Consider the following 24,577-nt stretch of genomic DNA (forward strand, 5'->3'; position numbering starts at 1 on the left):
AAAAATTGCCACCCCTTCTAAGTAATTTTCTCCGGCTTTTAGACTACTGGAGTGAGAGCGATCATGAAGATGCTGACATGTCAACGATGCCCAAGCAGGACAGCCCTCCTCCACCCTACGACACCTTCCCACAACCACCGGTAGGTCTGACACCGAAGGTGACAATGTACTTCAAATAAAACCAGAATCGAGATTGCCCGAGCCAGACATAAACGAGGCTCCAGATTGGATGTCAGTCTCCACAGTGCCTGAGCACACACTGGCAAGCTGCATTGTTTGCTCTTAGCTTCATGCTACTGGTCAGCGTCATTGCGGTGAAATTGCACTGCCATGTTTAATTAAAGGGAACACTTGTTTTATAAAATCGTTAAGATGCCGGGCACACAATCTGAAATATTGGAGCACCACCTCATCCATTCCGCTTGTCAGTTTCTTCATCTGGCCTCCTCGTTTGGTTTAGGGTGGACCAGGGACACTTCTAAATCATCGTCTTACCCCAGTGTCATTTTCTGCACTGCAGCCACTGCTGATGTTTTATGTTTTGTATTTTGCCCAATAGTATTTCTCCCCTGCACTTAATCTGGTGAAATGTCACCCAGAATTCGATTTGGAGCATATAGACATTTGCTCACAGCACCACATTGGCGCAGTAGCTCCATGGCATGTCCGACCTTAAGAAACTAATTAATAATATATACAATATCTGTCAGTGGCTTTTTTTAGCGCTGCTCCAGGGTCATATCTGTTTTGGTGGCCCGATGGGGACTTAGATCAGGCTTGTGGGTAATCAGTGTCTGACCACCTGTCTGAATTCATGTGACACAGGTGATACAGCCACACAGGACACTATAGAAATCCGATCATGGTGATGAAGGTGACAAAGTCATGCAGTAAATGTGAGGAGCTCCAGGTTTCAGTTCTCTCACCAGATTCATGTGGCTTCCCGCTTGGTGCTCCATTGTTTTCGTACAGACTATAAATTCATTCCTATAAAGGACCCCAGCAGTTGCTCTTGACTGGCACTTGGGGCATGCTGGGATAGCTTTCAGCTGCCCCACAACCCTGATCAACAGTGTGTGTGTGTGTATATATGTATATATATGTGTGTGTGTGTATATATAGTGTTTCTCTATGTGTGTGTATAATAGATGGATTCCTGTGGGCCAAACTGAGGTGTAAAAACAGGATATGAGGGGGAGATACTGTACATAGATAGAAAACATAAAAGAGAGGGAGGAGTGAGAAAGTGTGAAGAAGATAAAAGTAGGAGGTGTGAGGAAAGGAGCTGAGAGATGAGGCACACATTAATTATTTAGACCCCGGAGACATTTGTGTGTGTGCCTGTGTGGGATAAATTTATAAGCAAAAGTAAAAAAAGAAAAAAAGCTCCCCTGAACTATAGGTGTAAAAAGGAAGATTAATAACAGACAATTACTCATCTTCCATGTGCATAAATTCCTTTGTGTGTGTTGTGTGTGTATTGTATGATGTAAATGTAATAAAAGCATAAATGCCATCGAATACTCTTACCCAGTAAATATTATTTAATAGGGGGTTTTCTTTATGTCCATAATTGAAAATAAATTATGCAATTAAGCTATTTTTATTTTGTAAAAGAAAACTACACTCAATTCTTTTTTAGAATAAGGCTATAACATAAAAAATATTGGAAAATTTAAGGGGTCAAAATGTCGGAAAATGTTTAAGATGTATTTGTTATGTCTCTTCTATTAATGCTTGCCACTCAAACACTTGTTTGTCCTTGGTACAGGTGAGTCCATATTTGGAGCCTAAGAGAAGCAGCCATCCTTCTTCTGACACCTCCCAGTCCCGCCTGTCTCATGAGGACTTCCGGCCGGACTCCCGGCAGGGCGGGAGCATGAGTGGCGGCAGCTCCCCCAGCCGCAAGTCATCCACCCAGAGGCGCTCGTGGCAGGACTTGATCGAGACGCCGCTCACCAGCTCCGGCCTGCACTTCCTGCAGACTCTGCCCCTGGAAGATGCCGTTTTCTACGACACGTCTGGGGTTCCGGTGGAACTTCGGCGCCAGTCGACGCTCCCGGCACAACGTGGCCTTCTTCTGGAACGCTACGCACCTCCACCTCCCACCCAGGTTCAGTGGCTCACCGAGCCTCCTGCAGGAGGACCTTCGGTTGGTGGGAAGCTCCGCAGTTTCACCCTCCCTAGGGACAGTGGTCTCCATGCCATCCTGGCAGCCTCCACAACTGCGTCTGAACACAGGGACCCTCAGCGTAACCAGCTGGGCCAGGGCAGCATGCGAGATGCAGGTGATTAAACAACAAGACATTTTTGGGACACGGAGAAAAATGTTTTAAACTAAAACGGCTGCAGTGCGAGATGTTACATTTGCGTAAGTGCGGAGATAAATGCTTGCTGAGAGGGGACAAGATGAGAATAAATGTTTCAGTGGGTAAAATTGTCGATTCACTAGTGTTGCAGCCTCCGATGAAACGTAAACTATGAAAACATCCCACAGATGGCTGAGACAGGCTCTGTTTTCACACTTCAGTGCTCAGGAATTTCAGTATTACTCTCACTAGGAAGGTAAAATCTTGGGATAATTGATACTGACTCATCCTGACAGCTCTCTTCCCCCTATATCCTCATCCATTCCATGCGCACATGCATGCACGCACAAATTGTCAGATGCAGAACCTTTGCTGTGCTGCAGAACACACGAGGAAGTGTCCTTAAAGCACGTGTTAACATTGCAACACAGACAAGACAAGACACAAAAACTGGCCTCAGGCTTCACTCGTCTCCTCCTCTTTTGCTCTCCGTTCTCTCCTCTATCTCATTTCTAAAATAAAAAAAGTGACAAGTTATCACTTGAATGACTTGGATGCAGCACAGCTCACCACAAAGCTGTACACATACATTTTTCTTCAGATGGATGCTACGGTTTTTCAGTTGACGTATTGGTATAAGAGGCTGTTCAGTGCTGCCAGTGCCCCCTGCCAGTGACATTTTTGTACAAATGATTATATTATTATTATAAAGTGCTTACATGTGCCATTAGCCTAATATGTGCAGAAATGTATATGGCCAATGAACAATAGTGTACCTCTAACTGTTTGAATCAAAGATTAGATCTATTTAGGCAGAGCAATATAGTATTAAAATCAGCTCAGTACAAGGCTGAGCAATATAGTATTAAAATCATTTTGGGAATAAGGTCGCCACTGGACATGCAGTTCATGTCCAGTGCAGTCGGACACTGTGCAGTTCACAGTGTCTAATTATTACAGTGCCGCACTGTGCGACTGGGTGTGATTGTATGAATAACACTCTTCTGCCCTCTGTAGGGCTGGAGAGGGAGCGCAGGCAGCAGGCTGACTCTCTGGGTGACCTGTATCGCGCGCTGGAGAGGGCCAGCCTGGCCCCGTTGGGCGAGCATCGGCCCCCGACACGGCTGGAGTACAAACGCTCATTCATACGGCGTCCTAACGACCCACTGCTCAACGAAAAGCTTCACCGCCTGCGGCGCCTGCACAGCTCCCTCAAGGTAGCATTCAGGGCAGACCCGTTTGTCATAATGCATTCAAATACATGCTTTAAGCCCAATAAGCCCAGTTCTTAAAAATACAAATTTACAAAGTAGATTAGTTTTATCTGATAATGGCCAATTTAGAGTGATTGGTATTAATTAACCTTGGGATTAATGAATGCTGGACAATATTCTACAATATCTACAAATCATGTTTTCATGTCTACATAAAACAGCACCTGACATTCCTTGACGGTTCTTTCTTCTGCTTGTCTCCTACGTGCGTCACTGTCTCCTCCTCACAGGATGTTGCACTGCAGGACACAGATGTGCCATCTGGATATTTGGGTTAGCTGCTGGCTAACAGCATGCCAGCATACAGGACTGGAGCCCCAAGGGACCCCGTCTGCCGTCACAGGGGCTCCCAGCCCAGCCACTTGGCCTAATGAGGACAGAAGTTCCATCAGCTCTGGCTACCGTCCCCCGCACATCTATATCTCTGGCTCCTGATGCGTACTGGTCTTAATCTACACTCTTTCTACTTATATATGTCAGTGTGTACTGTGGCCTCTTTTTTTGCTCCTACTTTCTCTGAGACGCTCTCATACTTTTAGTATTTGTTTTGTATGGATCTGTCTATGGGAAGTGTTGGATTATTTGTGTAATATAACTTGTACTGGTGCCCTGGGAGCTCCCTGTCATTAGCCAAATGACTGCACATGTTATAAACTCTCTTTATTACCTTGAGCCATTGCCTCAGTGCATCAGCCTTCTATGTCTCTGTCTTTTTCATGTAAGTTCTCTGGAGATGAACGTAAAAATGACAGTACTGAAATTCCGTACGTGTATTACACTTGCATGGTTGTTAACCATACTAGGATTTCCTGTATATAGTCATGTTGTGAAAGAGTACAGAAAACAGCCTTTCTTTTGTCGATATTTTTAAAAAAAGAGAAATGAACGTTGCTATGTGAAGAGCGCATGCAGGAAGGAAGAATGTGTGTGTGTGTGTGTGTGTGTCTGATGCACTCTTGTCTTGCTTCTGTCTGGCTACCTCTCGGCTAGCTTCTTTGTTTTGGCTGGAGACTTTGAAAAGGTCCATTGGTACAAACAAATGCAGACAAGGGTTAGCAATAATGTGAGACTGTAAAAATGAACTCAACGAGACGGTGTTTATTTTTGTATGCATGATATTTATCCAGATGTTTGTAAGCGTTTTTGTATGCGCAGATGTGTGTGAAACAAAGATAACTGCCCATATGACATCTCCACAAGACCTTTTAATGTATTAAATCTTTCATGTGAAAGCAAAAAGAACTCGTTTTGCTTTGTGGGTTAAAAGAAATGATTAATTTGTGGGTTCAGCACATGTTGAACTGGTGTAACAAGAATTGTGGGTTAAGGGAGGGAACAGTTAAACAGAAGATCTGATTCAAAGGTTAGTTTATATAGTCTTACAGATGTTTTCTCAGGATGAATAGTCACTATCATCATATAGCCTCCTACCTAATGCGTGTATAATCTGTATAGTTTCTGAAAGATATGATGGAGACAAAATAAGAAAAAAAATCATATTCATAGCTATGTACTAAGAAGAAAGAAAGACCAGGGTTCATTCAATCACCCCAAAGGCCAAATAGCACCCTGCTGCTCATAGACCTCAAATGGCCACACATGGTTGCCCAAATCTAATTCAAGTCACTGACACTCACCTATCAAGTGACCTAAATTTAATTATAACTCCACTTGGCATGCGTTTTCTCATCCATGGTACCCAAGCATAGCTCCATCATAAGAAACTCCCGAATCCATATGGAGAGAATGCCTCCTCTCCTAAACTTATTGTTGGTTGCATCTTTTGTGCTTCGAAACAATACAACAGTTCTTGTCAGCTTCTGACACCTCCTGTGAAGTCACCTGATCCATGCGATTGTTCCCCAGCATGATTTGCAGTTTGCACGACATTTGCATCCTCTTCGCTGGGCTACTTTGACTGGCAAAGTTCTTCGGTGGGTGACATCAGTGCATGAACATGGCAGTGGAGAGGAAATGTCATCTGCCTACCACCAAACAAACCACTTCACCACCCAAATGCAGCCTTGGTAGCAGAGACAATTGAAAGACAAGGGGGGCTTAGTCCTCAGGGTTGTAGGAATTAGACCTGAATATTATTTACCAAACCTAAAAAGGCTTCTTTAATTTTATCTGGCACACTTTATTTCACTGTCTTCTAAATTATTTTTAAAATACTCAACAATGTCACTTTCCTTTCACTTGAGGAACCATAAGTATAAGTTAAGCAATGAACAGTTTTGACACCTACTCATAATCTCTGACAATGGAATTCTGTGGGTGCTCCTTTCTGTTGAAGCTGCTAACAAGCAGCGACATGGAGCTTCTGCCCGGGGCCTAATGCCTGCCTGATACCTATAGCAGCTTAAACCGCCTGTACATCATTTTAATTAAGTAATGATCATGATAACTAAACTACTTTTAATTTGTAGGCTTGCTTCTATTTGTAAGTGTGTCTCTGCGCTCAGTGTACAGGCACTGTACATGAAATGTATGGATATATAATTAAAAAAATAATATGATCATTATTATATGATCATATACAGTACAGGCCAAATGTTTGGACACACCTTCTCATTCAATGTGTTTTATTTATTTTCATGACCATTTACATTATTAGATTCTCACTGAAGGCATCAAAACTATGAATGAACACATGTGGAGTTATGTACTTAACAAAAAGTGGAGACCTGGCCTCCACAGTCACCGGACCTGAACCCAACCGAGATGGTTTGGGGTGAGCTGGACCACAGAGTGAAGGCAAAGAGGTCAACAAGTGCTAAACTCCTCTGGGAACTCCTTCAAGACTGTTGGAAAACCATTTCAGGTGACGACCTCTTGAAGCTCATTGAGAGAATGCCAAGAGTGTGCAAAGCAGTAATCAGAGCAAAGGGTGGCTATTTTGAAGAAACTAGAATATAAAACATGTTTTCAGTTATTTCACCTTTTTTTGTTAAGTACATAACTCCACATGTGTTCATTCATAGTTTTGATGCCTTCAGTGAGAATCTACCAACGTAAATGGTCATGAAAATAAAGAAAACATTGAATGAGAAGGTTTGTCCTTCTTTTGGCCTGTACTGTAAGTCCACCTAAAATAGGCCAAACGATATCCATGCTTGGAATGCTAAAATGAAAAAGAAGTCTTACTTTTAAATTTAACAACAGAAACAAACTAAATTTGACACTTTGCAACACCATGAGGTCAGATCAAACAGTGATGATAGTTGTCAGTTCATTCAATTTTCCAGGGACTGGTGAACTTGTCCAGCTGGTGGCCAAATAACATGAATTGAAAGGCTGTGGGATGCTAATGCATGCCTCTCAGCTCAGAGCCTCAGAGTAACAGCTCATCACTAACGGCAGCAGCGGCCGGATGTGTGGTCAGCATCTGGTCTGGATGTGATGAAACGTTAATCACAAGAAATCCTGCATTGCACTAGAGCAACTGGAGGAAGTGATCACTGTAGTATGCTGGTTATTTTGGCTCACAGTAATTATTTGTTAATTACAACCACAAGGCTTTAGTTGATGTGAGTAGATCTCTGACGGACTGACCTCTGACCGTTGCTATGGTTATCGCTGTTCTTAGGAGCACTTAACCCCTATCAACATTTTCATTATCTCAGAGGCCACAATCACAACAAACTGGATTACATAAACTTAATTTGACTCATAAGACACATTTAGAGTGAATTAAAAGCTTCTATTTTTAGTTGTCTTAATTAATGCAAATAGCACAGTTGATGAATTAGTCTTAGATGGAGACATTGTAATTACCATTGCCATTGTAATGTACAGAGAGAGAGAGAGAGAGAGGCCTGTTTTATCTAAACGTGTCAATCTTGTCCTAGTTTATAGTGTCCACCCTGGCATGGACTCTGTGGAACCAAATGTCATGTATTCAGCTTTATGTTAAACACACGCGCCGTTTAGACGTGGATACGATTTTTTTTACCATTCTTACTGTGAATGAAATTCAATTTAAATGTTTTTGTCACATACACAAACGCACAGAGAATGATACCTTTTTAATCGAAGTGACTCTAATGAACTCATAATAATCATCTGCATCTCATAATACGACTATCCGCCAGGCTGTAAATAGCGAGGATGGTACGCGGACCCCCACCCCCCTCGACGGAGAGGGCACGCGCACGCGCGGGCACGCGCTCGGGTCGTCCCGGCACGCCGCCGGGGATTACGTGCCACTCCTCCCACCGGCGAGCCCACTGCGGAGAGGCGGCGCCGTCGCACCTTGCTAATCCGCCCTCGTCCGCCTCCCGACGAGCTCACTCCGTTTCCACCCGCGGCCGCCTCGTCTCGGCATGGCAGACGGCTGCGTCCCGACATGGCAGTGCGACATTACACCCTCGACTTCAGCCTCCCCGCGCCAGGTAACGAGCGACGCGGCCTCTGCCCTCCGCGCCCCCCGCTTAGCTCCTAGCTCCTGCCCGCAGCCTTCGGCCCCGGTCACCCCCCGGTCACCCCGCGGACCCCGGACATTCTGCGCAAGACGCGCGTTTGCGGCGCGTAAGTAATCGGGAGGGAAGGCGGCCGGCCGGCGGGCGCGCGCGCGCGCGCGTGTGTAGAGGGGCGGGGGCGCGCACGACACACAATGCGCGATTCACGAGGGAAGCATGCGGCTGTTTGACCTTCCGCCGCACGCCGCAGCCGCGCTAGCCACGGCTAACCTCTTCATTTCCCGCGCCGCTCTCGCTAACTCGCGGCGGGCGTTCGTGGATCCGACTTGTCGGCTGACAAGGCTCCTAGCTAGCAGGCTAACCCTCGGCCGTCCCTGCGTGGCCGCCGTCCACGCTCACGGACGACGTCCGCGGGAATGCGCAGTTTTCCAGTTGTGTGCAGTGCGCGGATAAGGACACGGGGGGCGGCGGCGCGTCTACTGTTACTCGTACTTATTTTTAACTTTAATGCGAGCGGCGAGCAGGTGGAGGTCTGGCTGAACTTCCGGTCAGCAGAAGAATTGGTCGCTGACAGGCGAGTTGCACGGTCATGTCAGAGGGTACGGTGCGCCTGTACATCCCTGTCAGATGGCTCGTCTCTGCTGGTGACAGTGAGCGACGGATTAGGTGACATGTCGAAAGCTCTTGGCCCACCGTCGGGGTCAGAGGGCGCGGGGTGTATCGTGTCATGTTGTTAAGGAGTCACCGGCTTGCATCTGTGGATTACGGCTCAACCCGCCAGAGTGGGACAGTCGTAGCCTAGTGGGTAACACAGCCACCCATGAACCAGAAGGTCACAAAGTCACTAGCTCTATCCCCACTAAAACCTGAGTGTCTCTAGCTTTATCTGTCTAATAAATGCCATAAATGTAAATGTGCGCATTGTTCATCTGCTTCTACTTCTGTTTTTATTTCCCAACGTCTGTGTCAATGCTGTTGCAAATTCAGGACCAGGTTCGACCGCATTATGTTGTGTTATTGTGTGCTTGTTACAACTGATGATTACATTTGTGTAGACACTTTGTTAGATCCAGCTGCTAGGGTGCAGCTGGCATGTCAGAATATCTCACTGGAACCAGAATGTCCCCTGGGCTGGACAATTCAGCATGAACACTGTGTAAAAGCAGTACTCTTAAACTGAGAGTTTAAACAGTTTAGCAGCAAATTTATTATTTTTTTTCCAATGTTTGGGCTCTATATTGTTCCAGATATGAGATTTTATTAAAAACATCTGTAAAACTGGTGTGGTCTTATGGCTCTATATTGGAAAAAATAATTTCTGTTTTTCATAAATGAATGGTTAATGTTTTATCAACGTTTATTGGCCGAAAGCGACTAGAACGTGGATTGCCGCCTTGGTTGAAGTGAAACACGATCAACATGGGTGTGCTTCATTTTTTAGTTTCCAGGGCAAATGGAATGCAGCATGTTCGAGTCTGTCAGTCCCTGGGGCAAGCTGCACTCATGGGGATGAGTGGAGAAAGGGGGGTGGGGCAGCTCTCTGTGACCGTACCTAATCAATCTGCTTCATTGTTTTCCCTTGTGTGTGTGTGTGCGTGTGTGTCTAGCTGACCTTCCTGCGACTATGCAGGGTCTGCAGTCAATATTTCAAGAGCAGGAAATGACAGAAACCATCCATGACACCGAAGGACATGGATACCTGGTGACGTTTATTGGCAAGAATGGGAGGTGGGCATAAATAATACAGTTTCTGTCAGGTCTTGTCCCTAATCAAAGTTTTTCGTGAATTAAGGGATTGTGTCCGGTCACAAACCGGGCCACATACAGAAATGTCAGTTCAACAGAAAATCGTTTTTCTGCCATAGAGGAATGTTAACTGTGCGTCCAGCTTTTTGACAGGCAAGCACAATTTTGACAATTTCAAGCACTGGACAGACAGCATTCATACCCTACTCACACCAAATCGCCCCCACACTCCACAGTCCCTGCCCCGTTCCCATCAATGAAAAACACCAGGTGTGGCCCAGTGTTCAGACAGCCTGGATGACTACTGATTGGCCGGTTAAGTGCATCCTCTGGTCCAACAATGGACAGACGTTTAGATGAGCACCAGGCCGCTTTAGTGGCTTTGTGTTACAGATCTGTGGCCTTTGGCGCTCACTTCCTGTTCTGCGCGTGGAGTGGGGTAAACACAGCTGGGGGGCTTTTGTATAAGCCTAAGCCAGGGGGAATCTGGCACTTTGGGCAAATACCTCCACTCTCGACTGTCCAGCTACAGCCAGATGGTCAGGTGCAGTCCATGAGTTATCATGTTTAAAAATACTGAATAATGTGATTTATACTGCAGCAACAATTAGTATAGCATTCTAATGAAATGCTGTGCTTGTTAACCCAAGTCTGTCACTTTAAAAGCTTCATTGGTTCATTGATCGTTTTCAATTATCTTAGTAGAGCTAAAAACAGTTGCACTGATTAAAGAAGCAATAAAACTACTAGTGTGACATATCTAGTGCATCAGCAGATTTTCCTTTGAATAAATAATTATTTCATACTTCTTTTTGTAATTCTTTCTCACCAATTTCATGTTTTTTTTCATGACCCTAAACATTTGAAGTGTACTGTATTTTTCTGTGAAAGTTATATTGATAAAATTACTTGATGCATATCTGAAATATTCATGCTTAATATATCTGCTCTGCACAGGGCAATTCCTATAGAGCAGCTCCTATTTTTGTAAAGGATCATTTTATAGTACAGCAAGTGAATAATATTATTCCTATTCATCAAGAACAATATTTCAGCTCATTTCATCTTTCCATTTAATTATGTGAAGAAAACAATACATTGGATTTTTCTTTTGAGTAGTGATTGTTACTTGTGATACACAGCACACAGTGCACACAATGAAATTTGTCTTCAATTATCTTAGTAGTGCTAAGAACCGGCAAACTTCTGATTACGGGTCCGCTTCCTTAACCGCTAGGCCACCACTGCGCTCTTCGTAACGGGCTCGTCCAACAAGCCAATGTTCTGCTTTTCTGAGCTGACTGTTTAGGTGTAGGTGTACACACTTGCCTTGTTTGGTTGCTTTTTTATGTTCCCTGTACATTTTATAAGCATTTATAATATGACTTGTTTAATATGATAATATGACTTGTTTTTCTCAGGTTTGGTGTACTAAGGGCACACTCCCATGGTCTGGTCACCTTTGACCTTCAGTGTTGTGAGGGGGACGATGTGGCACAAGTGGACAATGTAGGTTATTCTTTGCTATGGTTTTAAGATGTTTGCAAGTTTTGTATGAACGTTACAAGCTCTTTTAAGTGAGGTTTTTTTTTTTCTCGACTTGTTTTGAACTTGCTTAAAGAATAATGAAGACCTTTTTTTCCTGCTTCTCAAAGCTACTGAATGAACTAGAAAAGAAAATGAAAAGCCTGTTACATGGGAACATAAAGAGAATCAAAAGGTGAGATTCCAGTGTGAATGAACTCTATTCATTAAAAAAACCTCCCATGTTTCCCATGTGAAAATTAACAGGATGTTACCACAATACAATACACAACAGCTCTACTCTGTTTTGTAACTTGCAGTACCTCATCAATGTTTCCTCATCATATGTGTTAACAATTGTACATATCCGTTGATCTGTAAGGAAGTGTCCCTAACGGAAAATGTAGTGGGAGCTTTTGAAATATTCTGGAGAGGAAACTGAAAGAATTTTCACGTGTTTAGCTAGAACCTGATCTGTTGTGGTTAACATCCAGCTATGGCTTTCGATGTCCAACTGATAACTACATTTGTGTGTCAGACTTCCTGCCTTGAGGCGGGGTGATGAAGTAGACCGGTACTGGCCCACGGCGGATGGCAGACTTGTGGAGTATGACATTGACAAAGTTGTCTATGAGGAAGACTCAGTGTACCAAAACATCAAAATCCTGCACTCACAGCAATTTGGGAATATCCTCATCCTCAATGGGGATGTCAGTAAGTTTAACACACATGCACATTTCTCCATTCTTGCAAGGAGAGGCAGTGGGCCTCATATGGTCTCATAAGGTCATGCTTTCCAAAATGGAATCCAGCCTTCTCTTTGTACTGATTTTAAATGCTTATGGTGCATTAAACTATTCCATACTTTCTAATATAGCATAGATCTATCGGCCTATAATTAACAACCATTTTAGGAAGGTTACGGTTAAACAGTGGCACAGAAGCTGAGGGCTTGAAATTAAGGGTTTGTGTTGCCCTTTGCAAATTTAGTTTATTTTTTAGTCATATTCATAGTATATTCTTTCATTCTTAGCCCCTAGCTTAAACCATTGATTATTTTTATTGGATGTTCATAGATATTTAGTTTAGTTATCACTTAGAGTTTTGGAAGCACTTGTAACCATGTGCAATATGATCTGATGGTGTTCTGTGCAAAAAACCAACAGATTTGGCAGAGAGTGACCTGGCGTACACACAGGCCATCATGGGCAGTGGGAAGGAGAACTACGCTGGGAAGGAGGTGCTGATACTGGGAGGAGGTGATGGAGGAATTCTGTGCGAGGCAGTGAAGCTTAAACCAAAGATGATCACCATGGTGGAGATATCTTTTTAGCTCAATAAACCTGTTCATTTGATACTTATCCAGTTGATTTTTCAGATGATTGAAGTGTCTGTGTGTGTGACTTTCTGAGCTATAGTCAAAGGGGAAACATATTTGCAAGGTGATAATGTAATGAAATGTAAAGTTAATGTCCTTAACGGTATATGTACATTGACCAACTGGTGATTGATGGGTGTCGGAAACACATGAGGAAGACATGTGGCAATGTTTTGGACAGTTTGACTGGAGACTGTTATGAGGTGAGGCTGGGGATTATGATAAGATAAGGAAATTACTTTTTATGTCATAATTCTTGTATTATATATTGCAGTTATTAAACTGTTAGAATTGTTTCTAGGTGTTGGTAGAAGACTGTGTACCTGTTCTGAAAAGGTTTGCTGAGGAAGGAAGGACATTTGACTACGTCATCAATGACCTGACAGCGGTGCCCATTTCCACAGCACCTGAGGAGGGTGAGGCGGTCATTTATTTATTTATTTCATATATCACCTTTACCAATTTCTCTATTGTGTTTTTTCAGATTCTACATGGGAATTTCTAACACTCATCCTAGACCTGTCAATCAAAGTTCTACGTCCTACTGGGAAGTACTTCACACAGGTGTGAGGCAGTTGTTATTTTAATAAATAATAAACATTATCCATTCTGGATGAGAGTGTCCGCTAAACAAGTGCAGTGAATCAACATCATCTTTGAATTTTGTATGGGTTTCTGCTTAAAGGGTACCAACATCATATATATCAGGCATGTAATGAAAACAACCAGTGGGGTCCTAAAAAGGTCTTAAATTTACGGCATTTAGATGACTCCTTATCCAGTGAGACTTACAGTCAGTGGTTACAGGGACAGTCCCCCTGGAGCCACTCAGAAACACAAAGGTAGTAAGTTGGGTTTGAACCTGTGACAATTGTCACGCACTAGGCTAATAGTGCTGAAATTGGCATAAACCCTGGATAAGACATTTTGCCCCAAGGTTAACAGTCATTTGGCCTGTTTTGGCACAGGGTAACTGTGTGAACCTGACTGAGGCATTAAGCCAATACGAGGAGCAACTGGGAACATTGTCCTGTCGTGTGGATTTCTCAAAAGAGGTGGTATGTGTGCCATCTTACATGGAGCTGTATCCTTCCAAATCAAATCTGTATTTTGTATTTGTATTTAGTTTATATTGGTCAGTGTTTTTTATAAAATATTTTCAGGCCTGTTTTTTATCGTTTTTGTCTGGTTTTAAATCATTGGTTCCCAAATTATGGTGTGTGGGCTCCCTCTAGTGGTATATTAATGGTAAGTGAAAGTGAAGTGATTGTCACAGCACGTAGTGCACGCAACGAAATGTGTCCCCTGCTTTTAACCATCACCCTTGGTGAGCAGTGGGTTGCAGTGTGTGGGGACGATGGTTTGCTCAGTGGCACCTTGGCGGATCGGGATTCAAAAGTTGTTCAGCCAGTATGCAGTATTTTTGTTATTATAGTCTTATGATTGATGTAAAAAGAGAGCTGGTTGGAAAAAATCTGGGCTACTCCATTGTGGGGCAGTGGTGGCCTAGCGGTTAAGGAAGTGGCCCCGTAATCAGACGAGGTGCCTCTGGCACCACTGCCGAGGTGACAATGCTCCCCGGGCACCTGTCATGGCTGCCCACTGCTCATGAAGGGTGATGGGTTAAATGCAGAGGACACATTTAACTGTGTGCACTGTGTTCTGTGCTGATGTGTATCACATTGACTTCACTTTAGGTTGACTGAAATGTTGATGCTGATATGCAAAAAGTCGACAAATTAATATCTGGAATATTTTAACTTATGGCAACTGTATTACTGGATGTTTCTGGCAGTATATTCTTTATTCAGCCATTACAAATATTCCAATTATTTTGCCCAACCTGTACATATTAACACTCTTTCCTTAATATGATTGCTCAGATGGGTGTTTTACACAATTTGGAAGAAGTAACTTATCGGCTTCCATTATATAGATTTTTTTCCCTTTTTCTTTCAGTCATACTTTCTTTAATTTCTGTCATCATAATGATTTCACTTTCTATCTGTAATCTATGATCTCTTTTCCCTTCTCTCTGCCCTCTTAAGCTTTATATGGCCGGAATGTGAGGACACTTCCCTCTCCCTAGGTTGCACTGAGGAGAGAGATGCACTCATCTCTCCATGCACTGTTTTTCTTTATTTTATTTAGTCTCTCCTCCACTCCAAGAGTACACCGATCTAATGCCCTTTTTAAAATACTGTTTTTTTTTTTTTTATTACGCAGATTGTATTTTTTTTTTTTTTTAAGTTGTAGTTGTTCTGTGGAGACCTTCCAGGCTGCGATGTGGTGCAGTGTGGGGTGCTGAAGATACCGAAGCCTGGGGGGTGACTCAGCATGCATCACCAACCCACCACCTGCTCACTAATCGGACAGACTATGTTTTGGGTTTTTGTGTGATATGTGTTGAGTTTTTTTTTTTGCCTGTGTGACTTTGTTACTGTGGCCGAAGTTTGATTTGATCCATGGTGCTTTAAAGGATCTTTGTAAGGAGTATTGCATTGTGGAACTGCCCAGGATCTCAGACCTGGGATGCCCAACATTGAAACAGTCCAAAAATGTCTCAAAAGGGAAGGGGGGGTCCTGCTATGGCAGTTTATTGCTTGTACGTTACATTATTTGCTGAACTGTGAAGATTTTTTTTAAAGATTAGCACCTTTGTATTAGGATTCCCTGCCTGATATTGTTTTTACTTAGTTTACCTTTTTTGAAATTTAGTGATATTGCACCAAAAGAAGAAAAAAAACACGAATAAGAAAAGGGTTTTACTGAATGTAACTCATATATAAATACACATATATGCCTTTGGTCCACATAAGGTGCTTTGCTGGAATTATTTATTTGATTTTATTTCTCGAAATACTATTTTCCCTCTGAAATGTTATGAAAAATTGAGTCCTGCTTATTAGAATGATATTGCTCAAATAAACTAATTTGGAAAAGAATGTTCTGTCGCATTATTTAATGCTCTGAACAGGCTGCCTTCTAATTAAGTGGTTTGACTAGTTGTGTAAGCGTGTCAGTATTTACTACTACGATCTTCACTGGTTTTTACGTGATACCTATGGTCTTTCGTAGGGTCGACTGTACGTTCTGAGGGTACAGACAAAAAAAAAACCAAAACATTTGCAGTCACTGAATTTCTGTCCCCAGATATGCAAGTAGGACGTTATACAGTTTAGCATTTTCAAATTTAGCAATTTCAGACGTGTACTACATGTCTGAATAAAAAACATAGAAAAAAAAAAGTAACCTGCCACTTCGGATCATCTCGAGGCAGTTTAATACAATTCCCACATGGAGCGCAGTCAACCTGAGACCGCGTGTGAGAATCAGTTGACGCTGACGTACAAACTTTCTCGCCTTGCGACCGATGAACACGAGATCTGCATGGACTAGTCTTGCGAGTTGTTTTCTTATAAGCGCGTCAAGTTATCAGCGCGATGCGTTTTCACCAAATCGGACGGAACGCTGAGCACGGTCTCGCCAGTAAGCCATTACGTCATTTTTTTCTGCGCACTGTGAAAACGCCAGTGCATTGTGGGAGATGTGTTTTTTCGGCTCCCACGGACGCGCCTTTAGCCGCACGAACCCCCGGACTCCTCGCATACGTTTCCCAGAGTTCAACTCGCCCAAAACGACATGTTGTGGGCGGAGATGCTGCCTGTGGAGAAAGAGGAATAATTTTGTGGTCGCAAAAAGAGCACAGCAAAAGTGTGCAGGCGCCGCAAGAAAGGTCGTATGCTGCGACGGGGCGCGGGGAAGGGACGATTCACGAGCTGACCGGAACCATTCGCTCGCATCCTTACAACATGGAGAAGCAGCTGCATTTGAATCTGTTAGCCTCCAGACCCCCCATGGCAGGTGGCTTGCAGTCCGGGTCAAAAATGAGAATGGGGTGAGTTTTTGTCCGCTCGCGTCAGGGCAGCGTCCCTCATGCACGTCTCGACGCGTCTTGCGTGTCTCTTTCACTCTGTGTGCGTAACGCCAGCGCTCCACGCTGCTTAAGTTGATCCGCTGAGTGACGGATACAAATGTCACGGTCAGCCTCGCTCGGTCCGAAGATGTCGCGTGTTTTTGTGGCGAAAATGCAGTTCGACACTTTGTTCGAAGCACACAAAAAATGTTTTGTTTTTTTCCTCAACACTTTCTCCCGCGTGCAGAGCTGGGTGACAGCTCATCGTTTCCCTCGCACGACTCGGAGTGACGTCGCTTTCGGGATTCTAAAGAGGGATTCTAGCCTCCTGACAGCGTCATGGCACCCCTGCCTCCTCCTCCTCCTCCTCCTCTTCCTCCGGCGACGATCACGACTCGCTCTTAGTCACGAGCACGAGTCGCTCGCTGCCAACACACCCACCTCCACACCGCGACACGGTCATTGTCACTGTCAAGATGGGACAAAAAAAAAAAAAATCAATACGTCAGTATACCGTGATCGGAATTGGTGTATCGTTAAGTTTTACATCCAAACTCAGATTTTATAGTGATAACACAGTCACGTTTCCCCAGGCAACAGGGAAGTGTTGTTCTACTGATCTCTCTTGTTTAAATTTTTTTGCGATTTATGATGAATTTTGCCTACGAAATATACTGGTATCATGATCATATCTGTAATCATATTGCAGATTCATCAGTAATGTGGGATTGAGGCCAACCCCCCACCTATTCGGATGATGTCCCGTGTTTTCACAATTTAAAAACTATTTTACGTATCAGTACTAAAAATCCACATCTGACTCAGCATCCACCTATATTTTAAAACTTGTGAGCAGAGATGGAGGACAAGTTCCAGCTGTAGTTGTCGTACACATTGTGGACAACACCATTTATGGTCTGGTTATTAAAAATGCCATCACCTACGCTGCTTGCCCAGTGTCTGAATGTCTCTGTGCCGAGAGGTCAAAGTGACTGATTTCTACTTTTGACTCCCTTCATAGGCCTGGGAGGAAACGAGACTTCTCACCACTACCTTGGAGCCAGTACTTTGAAACCATGGAAGATGTAGAGGTGGAGAATGACAACAGCAAAGACATATCCTCGTTTCTGACCACAGTGCATGATACTTTAAGGAAAACTGGGGGACAGTCAGTGTTTTCTCTTGCTTTAGTTTGGCGTGCATGGCCCAAGGCCCAAGTTGAAAGTATCTAACCAAAGTAGAATGCTAGTATAGAATGTGTATAAGTGACCAAAATGGTGAGACTGTTTTTAAAAAAAAAAAAAAAAAAAGTGCAGCATAAATGCATAAATGGTTTCAGTCAGTGGCCGGCGTCTGCTTGGCCCTGTTCGAGTAACGCCTTGACCACCCTGCACACGTTCCGTATCTACAGCAGCGGCTCCCATGGTCCAGTGCTGCTCTTGCTACATGGTGGGGGCCACTCTGCCCTCTCTTGGGCCGTTTTTACTGTGAGTCTGGTCTAGTTTCTTTTTTGGACCCGCTTTTATTTTGGTTTACAAGGAAATGTTGTTATTATTAAAAACACTGTTCTTCTTGTTTTAAATTTTCAGGCTGTTATATGCAGTAGGATTCACTGTAGGGTTGTGGCAATGGATCTCAGAGGTCATGGTGAGTAGTTCTGTATTGGTCAACATTGTTGCTTTGTCCTTTGAGGCAGTGGTGGCCTAGTGGGTAAGGAAGCGGACTTATAACCCATGGCTTCCGGGTTCCACTGAGGTTAAATGCAGAGGGTACATTTCATCGTGTGCACAGTGTGCTGTGCTTGCTTCACTTTCACTCATTACCACATGATGTGAATAAAGTAACATTAAACATTAATTGCATGGAATGCCCTTGCGTTTTTAAATATGTATTACAAGGCTTAGAAGGTTAAAATGTTTTATCTTTTTTATTTGACACTTGATGTTTCACAGGTGACACAAAGGTGAAAAATTCTGAGGATCTGTCTGCAGAGACTATGGCCAAGTATGGGTTATCTGATTTATAATTATAATGATTTTTTCATTGTTGTCATTAGTAGTTGTAGAATCTGCTTTCATTTAGAAATATTTTTTCTCTCTTTAAGGGACATTGGCAAGGTAGTGGAAGCACTTTACGGTGAAACGCCACCACCTATCCTGATAATTGGTCACAGCATGGGAGGAGCAATAGCAGTTCACACAGCTGCAGCCAATCACGTGCCATCGCTACTTGGCCTTTGTGTCATTGATGTGGTGGAAGGTGTGTATTCAAACCATACACTTATATTTTTGTCACTTATTTTATGTATTCAGTAGCTTTTTTTTGTTTTATTAGGCACTGCGATGGATGCCTTGAACAGCATGCAGAACTTTTTGAGGAGTCGACCAAAAACCTTCAAATCAGTTGAAAATGCCATTGAATGGAGGTATGTAGACATGTAAAACGATTTTCATAAACAGTTGGTTGCATTGCATTGTTGTAGTTTGGACTCTGACTCTGATTATTGAGACTTAGATGGAGACATTTAAAGAATACAGTGCAAGAATCATATTAAGTATTTTTGTAGCAGGAGAAAGTGGAGTATGTTTTAATCTGTATTTCAGAGTTGCTTTTTTTATATTCATGACTACTTTGTTCACTGTTGTCATGACATGCTCATTAACATGAGTGAATGATAAGAAAGTGTTGGAAACCAAGACTTTCTCTTTAACTTGGAGAGAAGGTGGTAGAGAGAAGTCAAGAGTGTTAAATGATGCCATCACAGCAAAAGCTCCCTGCTTTGGAGGGACTCAAATGTTCAACTTTCCTTGTTTATAATTTTTTGCTTTATTATATAACCTCATGTGTTATTTCACAGTTCTGTGTCTTCAGTTTTGTTCTATAATCTAAATAATGCAAGACCTATGAATGAGTAGTTGCGTCCAAAACTTCACTGGTAGTGTAAATATAAATCCATATTATGTCTATTTAAGTAGATGGTCCTTGTGTTCTAAGGCATCCACCTGCATGGTATGATTGTAAAAGCCAGTACATGGGTACAGGGGCTAATTTTGTTCACTAATAGCAGCAAAGACTGTTTTGTTGCCATTGGAGGCGAACTAAACAGTGGAAGTGGAAGTTGTGTGACACTCCTGTTTTGTGGGAGGAAGAAAAGATAACTAATGATGACTTTCTTTTTCAGTGTAAAAAGTGGACAGATCAGGAATGTTGAGTCCGCACGTGTGTCCATGGTTGGGCAGGTGAAAAAGTAAGTCACTGACTGAAAGGGGAGCGTAACACCTGTGTATCACAATGACAATCACTTCACTTACCTCCAAGGTCCCGGCTGGCAGAGTTTGCATGCTTTTCCTTTTTTTGTCATGGCATTCCTTCAGGTTCTCCAGTTCCCCACAGTCCGAGACTATGCATGCTAGGTGGATTGGTGACTCTAAATTGGTAGTAGGTGTGTGCAAGTGGGAGTGAGTGAGTGAGTTCTGTATCACAGGTTGGGCCATGTGATACAGAATCTTATCTTATCCCATCTTATCCCTTAAATGAATCTGGAATGGGCATCTTGTTTGAACAGTATTTTTTCTTTTCGTCTGCAAAACTTAAGGTGTGAGGAACCCCTGAGCAGCCCTGGAGTGTCTAAGAGCATCAATGAAGGAATCATTGAGGAAGAAGAGGATGAGGAAGACGAAGGAGTGTCTAATCATAAGAGGAAGAAAGAGGACGACCAAGAGGTCAAATGAGGAGCATTTCTGTGTTTTCGTGTTTGAATACATGTAATATAATAATATGTTATTAAATTGTACTTGTCTGGTCCATAGGTGAAGAAGGAGAGTCTTTTTACTTGGCGCATTGAGCTGTCAAAGACAGAAAAGTACTGGGAGGGCTGGTTCAAAGGCCTGTCCTCACTTTTTCTCAGCTGCTCTGTTCCTAAGCTGCTGCTGCTGGCAGGTAAGTACAAAACATACTTTTTGCCCTCATTCTGAATTGCAGTATTCTGTCATTAAATTTTTGCTCATTCATTTATACTGCAAAGACAGAGCTTAATGTACTGAAGTACCGGTATGACGCTAAAATACAAAACTGACTATGATGAGATGTTATGATGCTACATAAAAAACTGACTTGAATTTTGAAGAAATATGAGGTATCAGCCAGTGGCACTTTTGAATTAAATTATGGGAACGGTCTTAAAAAAAAAAAAAAGTAGATGAATCAGATATATTAAGTATATTGTGTGTGTGACATATGTCTTATAGGTGTTGACAGGTTGGATAAAGATCTCACGATTGGACAAATGCAAGGTAAACTGAACTGAATTGATATCTGAACATGTTGTCATGTTTTGCTGTTTCAAAAAACAACCGAAATCATAATGGATGCAATGCAAAAACTTTACAAAACATTTGACAATTTAAATATTTTGATATCTAATTTTTGTTAATTAGCTGCATGATTCAGTTTACTCTTAATGAATCATTATGCATTCTCTCACCAGTTTATTACTGTTCATGCACTTTACTCTTTACCATTGAGAATCTATACCATTTGCCATCATCTTTGAGTGATTCTTTGTTGATTGCCCATTATCTATACAATAAACCACACAACTAATACATGTCCTATGCCCTTTGACATGGTAAATGTAGATTTACGGGTTTGTGTTGCAGGAAAGTTCCAGATGCAAGTGCTTCCGCAGTGTGGACATGCAGTTCATGAAGATGCCCCTGACAAAGTAAGTAGCTTGTTCAGCACATCAGAGGTGTTAATATGGTCTCATAGGGGATTGGATTGGACATACGGCAGGAGAATATTTTAATTGTTCTTTGAAAAAGCATTGAACAGAATAAAGCCAGAGTATGGAAGCATATAAATTGAAAGGGACCTGAAGAAAAAGATTGTCTTCATAGTACACTGCAGGTGCCCGTTCTTGTGCCTGGTCACAGATGGGTCACACAACACTTATAGAGAGATTAAGGAGTATATACTTACTAAACTGTTACTGTAACACTAAAACTTCAAATGAATGGTTGAGAAATAATGACTGATTAGAAATTATTTTTTTTAGCAAATGATTAATAAAGAACAGAAGTAAGGTGTTTCAGCAGCTAGTGAGACTGCTACTGGTATCAGATAGAGGAGTATTTGCAACATTCCTAAGTAAATATGTGTTTGATGTTTTCACTCAACAGGTTGCTGATGCTCTTGCTACTTTCATGGTCCGTCATAAGTTCACTGAATTCATGGAAGGCTTCCCATGGTAAGATGGTGTTTGCAATATTATGCTGAAACATTAAGGGATTAAAGAAAACTGACAAAATTAATTATGATGGACACTCGGTTCTGAAAATTAGAAGAGCAGTGTTCATTAATGACTTGTTTTAATGTTTTGTAATTTAACAAGCAAGCGGAAGCTGTTGGGACAAATAAAAACTCTTAAAGATTGTCGACAGTCCACTGCACACCGCTAGTATTGGATTTTCTGCAGTATGAATTCAAGTGGTCCATTTTATTTACCAGCTACATTCACACCAGCCAGCCACAACATGAAACCTACTGACATGAAGCAATAGCAACTATCAAGTGCTGGGCAGCAAGTAAACAGTCAGGTCTTACTACGGATGTGTTAGGAAGCAAGGATACATGCCCACAGAGCATCAGAGCATGAAAAAAACTTGTGGGTGCAGGTAAGGTCATGGACACCCAAGGCTAATTGACACAAAATGAAGTGAAGGCTGGTCCATCTAGTCCAGTTTCACAGAACAGTTACTATAGCACAGACTGCAGGAAACTTAAATGCTGGTCTGGCTATCGGGATGCCTATTGCAGCACAAACGATGGAGCTTCAGACTAGTCATTGAAAGCATTTATAATGTGCACTTGACCATTTTCAACACACAACTCCAAAAAACAAGTATGAAACTTTTGATCTGTAATTTAATAACCAATCTGTTACCTTCTGTTGGTGTGTGTGTTGTGTGTACAGAAAGTACACCGGAGGAAAGTGGCATTGTTGTCAGACAGCCAAGTGAACTCTGATGCGCTGAGACCCATGGAAATAATCAACTACAAAACCCCACCCTACGATTCAGCCCACAGGGTGGCACTACAGCTAAACAATAAACCTGAATGTCTCGGCAGCAAAAACATTCTTAGCACTTCGTCCTTAAATTATGTTTTGTAATAATTATGTTATGTTGGCATTGTTATTGTTTCTCTTGTCATTTTCTGACATTTAGGTAAAAATGCTGTTCATTATTATGCCTACTTTATTTAAATTTAGTTTTTCCCCCCCCTTTTTTTTCATTTTGCAAATCTTTAGTTTGGGGTCACTTGTCTTATGTTGTGTGTTGCGCCTTGCCAATGACTGGTTTTCAGGAAAAATAATAAAGAGAAGGAGAACAAACCAAAAACCTTTTTTTGTCATGTCTCTAATTTTTCATTCACTACATTAACCAATTAATATTGTATTATATGGCTTTAATGAGGTGTCAGTCCAAATCCTGATCGTGTCAGTGCATTTGATGTTCTACTGGCTTTAGTGAGGATAGAGCAGGGGAGCAGAAGTCATTTGCTTTCCATTACTGCTTATTCCTACTCAGGGTCATGGCTGCCAGAGCCCTCACCCAGGGCAGAGTGCACCCACACACACTCATCACTTTACTCACTGACCACCGTGCCACAGTGCAACCCTAGGAACCCAGTCTTCACCACTAGCAGTGAGTTGTGGTTTTGCAAAAAACAGACCAGTTGCAGAGGTTTTGTGCTTTGCACGCATTTAGTGTCTATTCAAGGCAGATGTGACGTTTCGTGTTAGTATCTAGAGAAAAACACAGTCAATTTGGTTGCATAGTATTAGTGGGGAAGGACGTGGCACCATTATGTTACTGCAGCATTATTAAATGTAAGATTAAAAGGGTTACTTGACATTTCTTCACTTCCTTTTACTGGCACAGGCTACACTTTTCAGGTAGCACATCAATTTTGATGATTATCGTATTTATCACATTAGTCTAATGAAACTGACTCTGGTGGAGTTGGGGATGTCTAGTACCTTTACAGCTGTGAAAAATGAGTTGAGGGTTAAGACAACACAACAGTGTAAACGGTGAAGTGACGAAAGTATGATTCAAATTCATGTTTGCCAAAGATGTATGCTGGGAAGGGTATGACGCGAAATATGGCCACACCTTGCCATCATTTTGTAATAGAGTCACTATTAATCATTTTTTTGACACATGTGATTTCTCTTAATCAGTCGTTTACATGCTGAGGCTGCAATTGGATAAACGTTTAATACTGCATAGTTACACGGAACTGCATATTCAAGAGGAAAGATTTTATTCAACGCAGGCAAAGTTAAAGTATAACATGCAGTGAAATGCTTCCTGAACAGCCCTGGTTTTTAAGGACAAATATATTTAAGTTGTAAAATAATAGGAAATTGTTTTGGTACAAGCAGTACAGGAATGTCTGTTCCCTTTATACAGTAGATATTATACGACGAGTTATGCATCAGCATTTCTTCAAGGTGTTAGTGTTTGTGAACAAGTTTAGTTGTACCTACGAGCGACCTTCAGTGGCGTCTGTCTGAAAGGCTACACTCTTGAAATCGTCCTATGTTTGTGCACAAATATATTGAAAATGATTAAATAGCAGGTTAGATATGGTGGTTATAGAAATTTAAGTTATTTCTAGTAAAGGCATGTAAAAAAGTAAGCAAACTAAAAATATTCATGTTCAAAGAAAATAAAAGACATAGATTGCTATGTAAAATGTGTGATTGCTAAGTAAAACCAAATAAATCAACAAGTGACAACGTAGACATTCAACATAAAGTGCATTGATTGTGCAGTGACTGATGGCAGGGTAGTGATGAGATGAACAGACTTTCGAGGTGTGAGGTGTGAGGTGCAGTGGCATGTCCTAGTTAAGTGTTCTTAAGGCATATAGACATAGTTTATATGACAGGTACTTAAATATTCCTTATCTGGGATGTTCTGCAGCATGAATGAACCAGA

The 24,577-nt window shown here is 42.2% G+C and overlaps 3 protein-coding genes across 6 annotated transcripts in view; all 3 read left to right on the forward strand.

Moving 5' to 3' along the window:
• The window catches only part of cnksr2b (connector enhancer of kinase suppressor of Ras 2b), a 30,019-nt gene extending 25,197 nt beyond the window's left edge, over window positions 1-4,822 (forward strand). For all 4 annotated transcript variants that reach the window (XM_028982895.1, XM_028982894.1, XM_028982896.1 and 1 more), the window contains 4 exons: window positions 43-140; window positions 1,772-2,288; window positions 3,327-3,526; window positions 3,814-4,822. In XM_028982895.1, coding sequence (XP_028838728.1) covers window positions 43-140; window positions 1,772-2,288; window positions 3,327-3,526; window positions 3,814-3,861 — 863 coding nt within the window. In that variant the 3' untranslated portion in view covers window positions 3,862-4,822. The remainder of the gene's footprint in view (window positions 1-42; window positions 141-1,771; window positions 2,289-3,326; window positions 3,527-3,813) is intronic.
• Window positions 4,823-7,772: 2,950 nt separating this feature from the next.
• sms (spermine synthase) lies at window positions 7,773-15,597 on the forward strand. The gene is made up of 11 exons (XM_028983654.1): window positions 7,773-7,977; window positions 9,612-9,732; window positions 11,172-11,259; window positions 11,406-11,470; window positions 11,813-11,988; window positions 12,441-12,595; window positions 12,766-12,855; window positions 12,954-13,068; window positions 13,137-13,216; window positions 13,621-13,736; window positions 14,536-15,597. The coding sequence occupies exons 1-11, from the start codon at window positions 7,932-7,934 to the stop codon at window positions 14,564-14,566; spliced, it is 1,083 nt and encodes a 360-aa protein (XP_028839487.1). The 5' UTR covers window positions 7,773-7,931; the 3' UTR covers window positions 14,567-15,597.
• A 611-nt stretch (window positions 15,598-16,208) lies between these two features.
• On the forward strand, window positions 16,209-22,969 carry ppme1 (protein phosphatase methylesterase 1). Its single transcript, XM_028983653.1, has 14 exons — window positions 16,209-16,550; window positions 17,590-17,683; window positions 17,963-18,055; window positions 18,158-18,215; window positions 18,521-18,572; window positions 18,673-18,827; window positions 18,903-18,993; window positions 19,750-19,815; window positions 20,164-20,290; window positions 20,378-20,507; window positions 20,816-20,860; window positions 21,227-21,291; window positions 21,749-21,816; window positions 22,543-22,969. Coding segments are annotated over exons 1-14 (1,131 nt in total). The 5' UTR covers window positions 16,209-16,464; the 3' UTR covers window positions 22,544-22,969.
• The last annotated feature ends 1,608 nt before the right edge of the window (window positions 22,970-24,577 follow it).

This window comes from Denticeps clupeoides, chromosome 6, assembly GCF_900700375.1.
Source record: "Denticeps clupeoides chromosome 6, fDenClu1.1, whole genome shotgun sequence".
NCBI lineage: Eukaryota > Metazoa > Chordata > Actinopteri > Clupeiformes > Denticipitidae > Denticeps > Denticeps clupeoides.